Source organism: Morone saxatilis, unplaced genomic scaffold, assembly GCF_004916995.1.
Source record: "Morone saxatilis isolate NCDOM2014 unplaced genomic scaffold, NCSU_SB_2.0 Contig15, whole genome shotgun sequence".
In the NCBI taxonomy this organism is placed as follows: domain Eukaryota; kingdom Metazoa; phylum Chordata; class Actinopteri; family Moronidae; genus Morone; species Morone saxatilis.
Window position 1 is genome coordinate 1,396,730 of NW_023339707.1, and position 10,042 is coordinate 1,406,771.

Sequence of the window (10,042 nt, forward strand, 5' to 3'; positions counted from 1 at the left end):
TCAATGTAATTTTCTGATTGCCATTGATGCTTGCTCTGTTCTGTACCCTGGGGGGTCTCTGCTGCTGCTCTCCTTGTCTTAAACTTTTCCATGTATGCACATAAAAGGGCATGGAGGTGTGCTCTCCCTGCCTTAAGGTTTTTCACGTAGGCACGTGGAAGGGCAAGGAGATCCCAGAACAGAGCCATACCGCCAAATGTAATATTGGAATAAAAGTTATTTTGACAAAAGTGGTCCTGACTGAATTTCCATGTTGTTCTGTTTAGAGGGGTGGGGTTTTACCTGTGGTGCCTCCCTCCAGTCCTGGTCCATAGGCTGACACCATCCCAGGGTCTCCAGCCTGGCCCGTCTCTCCAACTCGGATCTTAAACGGACTACCAGGGATGTGACTTCCGTTGAACTTCACATCAATTAGATAGAGACCATTCTCTCTGGGGATGAAGCGGACCGCATACTTATCTAGACAAACAGCGAGGAGGGGAAAGGTAAGGCAAAAGTTTCCTCAAGTCCACTGACAATCAAAATTCGACCCAAAAACGTGACATCGCATGAGCAGGTCTTCGGATGATGTCCCTGGTTACCTTGGTCAATCTCAGTGACGCAGCATTCCTCCAGAGCTCCAGACGGGCTGTGGACCTTTGCATCGATCACACCCTTTGCCCCGTTCAGGCTGACGGCAAATGATGCCGGCTGGTTCACCTTCAAACCCGACTCCTGCTCAACAACACACACTCAATATTGTATCACCATTATTTAACACGAGCCGAATAACTATGCAACTTCCCCACTGCTGAATGTTACTCGAGACATAACAGCATCTACTACATAACATCTGCCACTATTGACCTTACCTGGAGGTCGCTAACAAGGCTAAAGAGGAGGGCTGTGCAGTGAAAAGGAGATGAAAGCAGGCATTTGTGTGGACAGGTAAACAGAAACTGAAGAGCACACTGTAATGCAATAAGTTATTTCAACAAATGTTGAAACAAGATTACATTGAACATTTTAAGTAACACAAACTCAATTTTGAAAGTTCAAAGATTCTTGAACTTTTAATAGTAATTTTAAGTAACACTAACTTAGTTACAACAAGTTACAGAGACATTCCTGATTAAGTACTTTTTAACTAGGTGTCACTTACAAATACTAAAGCTACTTGGTCAAGAAGTAATCAGTTTCAACTTTTAAGTTAATTTACTTATCTGGTTTTACTGTAAACAGAAGAAAAAGTGACAGTGTGTCTGAGTGTATTCGTAAGTTATATGTGTGTGAGAACGTCTGTGCTTGTGTGAGGGTGGGTCTGCGCCAGGGTTATTATAGTTTTGCACTTTTCATTAATTTAACATTTTTGTTCTCAGTTCAGTTTAGTTTCCAGAGTGGGTTTATTCGTTTGAGTTTACTTTTTATTAGTTTCTGTATCGGTTTAAGGGTGTATTTGTCAGGGGGGGACTTATGAAGCTCAGAATTGGTATTACAATACAAACATATTGTCTCACAGTCTCAATAAGCCCATGCACCACTTCAGGCTTGAAAAACGTTTTTGACAAGGGCTAAAACTAAAGCTATTTTTTTTTGTTTCAGTTTTTCGTTTTACTTAGGCATACTACAAGGCGTTTTTAACTGGTTATGAAACAGTCTCAGTTTAATACTGATGCCTCTATATGACCTACATAAGCAAACAAGACCATCAGAGAGAAGACTGGCTATTTCTATGTAGTTATTCTGAATGTCTGCCACCGGACTGGATTCAGTTGGATTCCTCTTGAAATCAATTAAATGAGGCAGTGGGAACACTGCCGCTTTTGTCCACAGGGGCTGCCAGAATCAACACAAAATGAAAGTTCCTTTAAGGGTCTTTTACTACAATAACCTTGGTTTGCGTGCAGGTGAAGATACGTACTACGGTATGAATGTATGGAAGCCCATTCCCACCAGAAAAAGAAAAAAAAAAAAATATGATTTAGTATGTCATAATGTTTAGGCTCTCATTTGCCATTCGTTTTTGGTGTGTCCTGCAGAACCATTTTTTTCTTCTCTGTCAGAAATGGGCTTTCATCCACAGTGTTGGATGTACTTTGTACTTTGTACTTTGTACTGTGAGTGTGAACAGACAGAAGAGAGAGAAACAGCCCGTGGCAAACCTCTTTAACCCTTTAGCGCCCCGTATCACTTTTATGGGTGGGAGGCTGTTGGGAGCCTTTAGAATGAGGCACGAGAAACACACACAGTCCTCTAGTATTCCAGAAGCCCTCGCACTGCCTCACAATGCAGCAGCAGCTGATGATCCTACACCTCTACCTCTCAACTACCATCTTATACAGTCCAACCATCTTGGCCTGCTAAAACATTCACTACTCTGCTATACACTTAACTTCAAAGTAACTATTCCACTTGTAAAATTGATTAAATAAGAGCACAAAAACTTTCACAAAAGGTAGAACTTAAGTCTTTTGCATTGAATTGTACATTTTCATGATATTCTGTCCACACAAGGAAAACTACAATCTGCTGCTGCTGCATTGTAGGCAGTGCACTGTGGCCTGGTGTGTGTGTACACGGATGTGTGTGTGTCTCAGAGCCTCACCTGAAGACTGGCAACAGTGAGGCGACGGGCGTCGTCTGACGGCGACGCTACAGGGACGATGAAGGGGCTGTCAGGAATGTGCTCGTCGTTGAAACGGATCGACACCTCGTAGTCTCCTACACGAGAACAGATTTCAAGTCAGTAAGTCACTAAAACAACAGAGCTGCAACGATAAGTCGATTAATCGATTAGCTGTCAACTATTAAATTAATCGCCAACTACTTTTTAAAGAAAAAATGTCAAATTCTCTGATTTCAGCTTCTCAAATGTTTCTTTAGTCCTCTATGACAATAAATACAAAACAATAAACTGGGTTGTAAGCAAAACAAGATATTTGTGGCGTCACCTTGGGCTTTAGGAAACAGATTTTTCACCTTTTTCTGGCATTTTAAGGACCAAACAACTAATCCATTAATCCAGGAAATTATTGACAGATTATTCAATAATGAAATAATTGTTAGTTGCAGCTCCATAAGTCATACAAATACAAAAATAGAGACAGGCCAACACAACATGCACGTACAGATTAAAGTTTCTTATAAAAAACATTTATGTCAAAAAAGGACAAGAATATAGGTATACAGTATGGAGAGGAACAAAACACAGCATTAAAGAACAGAAATGTACGGTACAGAAATGTAATCTGCAGCACATTCTTAGTTCTCATCCATTCATAACCTGTCTCTCACCAGGCTCCTGCACGATGTAGGACACTCCACTGGAGCCGTCCTTGCGGTCCTCAAAGGCAATTTCAGCCTTGCTCGGTCCCTCCACAGCAATGCTGAGACCTCCAGCTCCAGCCTCCCTCGTCCAGATACTGAACTCAGCTACACACAACACAAAACAGACTCAGGCACACTGCGTGAAATAACACATCTCGGCTCACATGCACTACTAATCCAGCCCCCACACCAACCTGGTACTCCAGCCTCCGCTCTCTCCAGGCCTGGCCCTCCAGCACGAACCTTATGAGACCCGCCCTCTCCCAGGGGGCCCACCGTAAACTGGAACGGGCTGCCAGGCACGTGCACGCCGTTGTATTTCACACACACGGTGTGCACGCCTGTCTCGGTGGGGACGAAACGAATGCAGTAGGTGTTGTTCTCTCCCTCCATAATGTCAGCCTTGTGGATCTGGCCAGACGGGCTGGTCACCTGAGCGGTCATGTCCGCTATGCTGATCTCTGAAAAAAAGCATTGAAAAAACACACATGAAGTGAGACTATGTAACGTTTACATGAGAATGGAAGACTGTCTGGAGTCATTTGCTTTAGAAAAAGAGATCAGCGGTTTGGGAAATACACTTCACTTTCTAGCCGAGTTAGATTAGGAGTTTGATTCCACTCATGTCTGTGCAGTTAATATGAAGGTAGATCCAGCACGCGGTCTGTCAAAGGTAACAACTTCCACCCTCCACTGATTGCACTCAAAACTGGTGGAAACGTGGGCTGCTTTGCTAGATAACAGGAAGGTTCCAAGAATCTTGAACAGCATAACCTGCCCAGGGACTGCGGATGAAAATTAGCTTACTAGCTAACTGCACCACATTTACATTGAAGTGTAAACTGCAATGTTGATTAATGTTCACTGTCCCTGGTACATAAAAACATTTTTTTTAGAATAAGAGAGCTAATTTGGTAGAGAAACACTATACGTTGGAGTTTAATTCTACCATGACTGCAAATAGGCTTTTTCCACCAACAGTCTCAGGGTTTGCTAGATAGCACCATGGTTCCAAGAATCTTAAACAGGAAGGGGCCATAGAATGATGTAATTATGTCCTGTCACAGTCACCTGGAATCTTGAGGCTGAGGTCACACTGGCTGCCAACATTGGCGACTGATGCTGCTCTCCTCTTCCTGGTGATGCTCTCCTTCATCCTGCCTTCCCCTGTTACCTTCACTGTGAATGCACTACCTACACACACAAACACACAAACACACACAATGATTCAGTTTAGTAATTTAGAACATTGCTTTGCTTTGTAATCCCTGGCTGTCCTAAGGTAAATACCTGGCACATGCTGGTCAGCGAACTTGATGTTAATAATGTAATTTCCTGGTTCAGTTGGGCAGTAGGTGACCTTACAGGTGCCATCCTCCTGGTCCTCAGTGTTGATGTCCACTTTGCTGGGCCCCTCAATGGACAGACTAAGGCCGCCATAGCCTGTATGGAAGAAACATGTGAGTAGCAAGAAAGTGTGAATGAAAAGTGAAACGTTAAAAAACTACCACATGTACAAATGTTTTTATCGAGCACGTACCTGCGTCACGGGTGTCGATGATGAACTCGGCAGGCTCAAAGGTCCTGGCCTCACTTAGGCCCTGGCCACTCACACGCACACGGCTGGCGTCACCAATCTCTGATTGGCTGATCATAACAGAAATGGGGCTGCTAGGAATATGGCGACCGTTTTTCTTGATGTTCACCAGGTGCTCTCCAATCTCCTTGGGTACAAACGAAATGCCTGTGACACACACATGCAGAAAAACAGGAGGAGGGGGATTTAAAACAAGGATTAAAAAGACAACAGCCGAGACTTATCTTTTCAGTCGATTCGTCGGATGCACACACTCACCAACATGTCCGTTACGCAGCATCTTCAGCAGGCAGGGCTCCTCGCGGCCTGAGGGTGTGGTGAGGGAGGCGGTCAGCTGGCTGATGTCCAGCTCTCCAATGTCCAGTGGGATATCAGCGGCCGAGCCCACCTTCAGATGGGACATCCTCATGGAGTCATCACCTGAAGACACACACAGGGACAGGCCAGTAAGAGCCCAACCCTTTCTGTCATGCCTTCCTGATGTGTGAATTGACTGCATTACCTCTTATTATTATCTTTTTACAGTAAACCCATAAGTGGGATAGGTAGGGACGGGAGTTGAGACATTACGTAAACAGCTGTTGGGGCAAAAACTCATGAAACAGTAATAATAAAATAACTGTTGCGAGTAGTATTGTGATTAAACAGAAGCTCTATCTCTATAGGGATCCTTGCTATAATTTTGTCAGACAGAATGACAATGTGAGCCTGTCACTGGTAAATACAAGCACTTTTAGTGGACGTACTTTGATGGTGCATTTGTTCCCAAGGATTAGTCAATGTTATATGGCAGACATAGCAGCCCGTTTCATGGCTATTTTCTCATCAAACTCTGAATTAAAGGTTTATTTTGACCAAACCAGAGTTGGTGTTTGTTGGAAAGACTGTGGAACAAAGACGGTTTTGGTGAGTTTTAGTTTGTTTCTCTCCGTTTGAAATGTGTTTTACGATTATCTACAAGGTAAAATTACCAGTGTTGTTAATGGAGCCTGGTCAGCCGTAGCACCCATTGTATTGGTCTGTAGTTTGAAATCTAGTGGCAGTAAATTTCATATAACATTTGAGGACTCGAGAATAGATGGTATTACCAGTAATCCTGGCAGAGAAGGGGCTGCCTGGGATGTGCTTGTCATTGTATTTGACCAGGATGCTGTAGTCTCCAGGCAGGACGGGCAGGTAGGACACAGTGCAGGTCCCATCCTGGTTGTCGACACAGCTGATGTCTGCCTTGGATGGACCCTCGATGGCCAGAGACAGACCACCTACAAGAACATGATACCAACAGATGTTGTTGTTGTTGTTGTAAAACACCAACACGACAACACAACACCAACAACACCACCAACAACAAGCAATTAACAATGAAAGACAAACAATGTCACAGCTATGTTTGTCTTTCATTGTTAATTTTAGCATTATGCTTTCTTTCTCATCATTTGGTGGTGGGGTTAAAGTTTGAGCGAGCTGGTGCTGCTGCAAAAATTAAATGCTGTGTAAAATGACTGAAAATTATTGCTGCAGGCATGACTTATACAAGTTAGAGATGACACAGTATGTGCATCTCCATGGACTCTGTATGCAGCAGCCTGTGTAGAAATGTACAGTCAGTTGTATATTGCCATTTGACTGCTACATACCCTCTCCTGCATCTTTAGTGTTAACAGTGAAGACAGACGGCTTGTTGACAGTACCATGGATGAGGCCAGGGCCATAGGCACTGACATTACCACTGTTCATGTAGTCCACATAGAACTGTAAGGGGCTTCCTGTGAATGACAACAGAGAGAGGTAGAGGAATGACTTTCATGCAAGTTTCTCTTGTATTTCTGCAAACACTTCAGAGGTTAAGTTCTACCAGGGATGTGAATGCCGTCGTATTTGATGTCCATCTCATGCAGGCCGGCCTCAGTGGGGGCATACTTGACAGTAACGGTGCCGTCCTTGTTATCTGTGATGTCAGGCTTGGCCACCTTGCCTGATGGCATTCGGACCTCACCTTCAGCACAGGGCAGAAACATACAGTCAGTCAAAGAATTGATTTTAAAATACTGCTGTTGATTTCGAAAGCACTGAATGGGCTGTAGCTTCCCAACCTGGGGGCTGGGGTACCCACTAGGGATCGCTTAGGCTTTACAGGGGGTGTTTTTTGAGGGGTGTAAGAGAACTTAAAAAATATATGCAGTAGACCTATAACTCAGCATTTTGTTCATTTCTGTGAAGAAATGAAATTGTTATTTTTAAAGTTTAGATTATTATTTAAGATATACACTTTGAAGACCTTGTTATAGTGCTGACTCACCTGTGATCTCTCCCTTCTGGATGGTGAATGGGATGACCAGGTCAAACGGTCTCAGCCCTGCCACGTCCAAACCATTCATTCCCATAGGTCTGTCTGTTGCCTGGGAGACAGAGGTCAGAGGTCAAATACATTGTCTGTGAAGAGGTTGCGGTGATGGGTTTGGTCACAGTAACAGTGTATGTCACAGTCAACAGTGCAGGACAGAGGGGTAAAAGTTTCCAAACACCGACAAACAAAACGGGATGAGACAATCATGAAATGATGTGACTGACAATGGAGATGACAATGGTAATCATGGTCAGGATGATGACACCGACACAAACTGTGAGAGAGAATGAGATGAAGACAAAAACACTGCGAGGGAGAATAAAGAAGTTAGCCATTTTGTAAAATGTGGAGCAGCTGACATTCACACATTGATGATTCTCAAAATGGCTGCTTTTGTCTCCCAAGAGAGTTGACATGGAGCACTGCTGAACAGATGCACTGCACAATGAGTTATGGAAAATATTTAACTTCCAAATTGCTATGTTGCTGAATAAATAGTTCACATGTGCAGTTATTTTGGAACACTCAAGTGAGGAATATTAATGTGCCTTTTTTATATTGTGCAGCTCTGTTGCACTGTCCATGTGTTTTAAGGAGTCCTGTTTATGAGGTGGAGGGAGTGAAATGAGAGAAAAGCGCCCTTAGAAATGAAACACCTGCAATGGGAGACAGCAGACACTGACGTAGGCTGATGAAGGGAGGCTGTGTATGATGATTTAGATGAGAGAAAGGGGAAGAGGAAGGGGGTAATAGAGGAACAAAGATTTGAGGGATAAGAGAGGCTGGAGGCAGAGGTTTTAGGTACCCAGGGCTGTTGTGCGTAGTACTGGGGCATTTGGCTCTGCTGCATGAGCTGGTCTGATGGAGCTCCTTCCAGTGCCTGAAGGGGGGGTGGGAGGTGGTGGGTAGGGGTGGTGTAGGGGGTGGAGAGGGTAAAAAAAGATGGAAGGGATTGGAGGGGAATAAAACAGCAGTCAGAGTGATTTAGAAAATGTCTTGCGCCACCAGGACCCTATCATGAAGCTTCTGTAGGGAGAAACAGTGTCAAGGATCTTTGGTTCGTGCAGCATCTCTCACTCACACCTTTACACCAAACACAAACAGAGCTAGGTGTGTGTTGGTTGCTGTGTTTGTTTATCATAATACATCCAAGTTATCCTGCCTGCTAAAATCCTAGAATCACTGGTCACTACCCAGCTGAAAGCACTGCATCCTAAGTCAACATTAATTAGCGTGTGGCCTGAGTAGTTTATAATAAATATTTTCTCATCTAATCTATGATCTTAGCTGCTGGACTTGCCCTCAAAGACTTAAGACTTGCCTTGCATTTCATCCAGATGTTGTTCACTATTAAAATAAATTCTATTCTATAAAATTCGTCTGTATGCAGATGATACTGTTTTATACTGTGTTGCTGATTCTGTCCATTGAGCCACTGAGAAATCAGAACTTTCCTTTAATGCACTTAAAAATGTAACTTAGAAAGAGAGACAATTTCCCTCTGAGCCGTAGAAGAAAAAGTTTTGAGGAGTATATTGACATCTAAATTCACCTTTATTAGTCTGTGATTCCCCTGAGATAGTGCCTTCCTTTCCACATTTAGTTTTGGTTGCCTTCTGTTTACGGACTTTAACCCTGTAAAGCCAAGTGTATCATATTTGATACATGAAAAAAAAATAGAATTTTGTGGCAATTATTTCATGGTTCAGGCTTTACAGGGTTAAAACACACCTAGCGTTTGGAATTTTCAAGTAGCAGTGAATATGATAGCTTTCAATGGGGAAAAATAACAGTGTCTTTTTAGAGATAGATTTCCTAAAACAGTCTGAAAAGTCACTAAGCTGGCAAAACTGAACAAGGGTACTGGAAAGTTAACACACTTAAGGTTTTCCTTAACAAACAGAAATAAATTAAGATAAATAGGGAATAACAATATAACAACAACAAAAAAAAGGACAAATTTAAGATATTTTCTACCCTATATTGCAAGAGACAGATTGGTACTTTTTCAGTTTACTCTATAGCAAAGAATGTGTGGTTATGCCCTAGCCTCTCTTTAACATCAAGACCATTCTTAATAATTGCTCTCTGCTTGTCTGTGGTTGCTTTGACTGAGACTGAACCTTTTTTACCAACAGTTTTTAAAAAGCTTAAAAGCTTTATAGCCAATAAAGGTTAAATGCACATCACTCACCGTGACTTGGAAGGGACTGTTAGGAATGTGCTCCCCTCCAAAGCGGACGCAGATGACATACTCGCCGGGCTGCGGAGCCGTGTAGAAGATGTCGAACGTGCCATCCTCATTTTCAACAACGTCCACGTCGAGCTCCGCCCCCTCAGGCGTGCACACACTGCATGTCACCTTGCCTTTCCCGGCAGCCTTGGCATCCACAGTGATGACTGTCTGTTCGCCAATCTGGATTGTTGGGCCAACACCGGCACCTTAAAAGTTGGGTAGAAATGGTCAGAGGTCAGATGTTTATTCATTATTATTTTCTTACTATATTATACATATCATATTTATGTTATTCAATATTCAGCATGCACATTCCACAACCATGAGACCAGGTTAAAATATGAGGAGATCTAGTCATGTTATTTCCATCTATTATATGTTGTTACCAATGACTCATATGTTATCATCATACAGTTTCCATGTAGAACTGAAAGCTAGATTAGCCATTTCCACCATGCCATCCTACCTACTCTGTTAGTCCATTAGTCTGTCCAATGTCCAGAGAGAAAGTGGAAAAGATAAGTTTGTGTGTGAGAGAGAGAGCACAAGAGAGAGA

The 10,042-nt window shown here is 42.9% G+C and overlaps 1 protein-coding gene across 3 annotated transcripts in view; it reads right to left on the reverse strand.

Moving 5' to 3' along the window:
• Positions 1-10,042, reverse strand: part of flna (filamin A, alpha (actin binding protein 280)) — a gene marked incomplete in the record, with an annotated part of 51,228 nt that overhangs the window by 3,009 nt on the left and 38,177 nt on the right. For 2 of the 3 annotated variants that reach the window (XM_035656077.1, XM_035656076.1), the window contains 15 exon segments: positions 283-459; positions 582-714; positions 2,585-2,700; positions 3,274-3,411; positions 3,501-3,767; positions 4,378-4,500; positions 4,597-4,749; positions 4,847-5,050; positions 5,162-5,323; positions 5,992-6,165; positions 6,541-6,669; positions 6,759-6,899; positions 7,203-7,302; positions 8,056-8,130; positions 9,445-9,692. In XM_035656077.1, the coding sequence (XP_035511970.1) occupies positions 283-459; positions 582-714; positions 2,585-2,700; positions 3,274-3,411; positions 3,501-3,767; positions 4,378-4,500; positions 4,597-4,749; positions 4,847-5,050; positions 5,162-5,323; positions 5,992-6,165; positions 6,541-6,669; positions 6,759-6,899; positions 7,203-7,302; positions 8,056-8,130; positions 9,445-9,692 (2,340 nt within the window). 3 annotated transcript variants of the gene reach the window in all.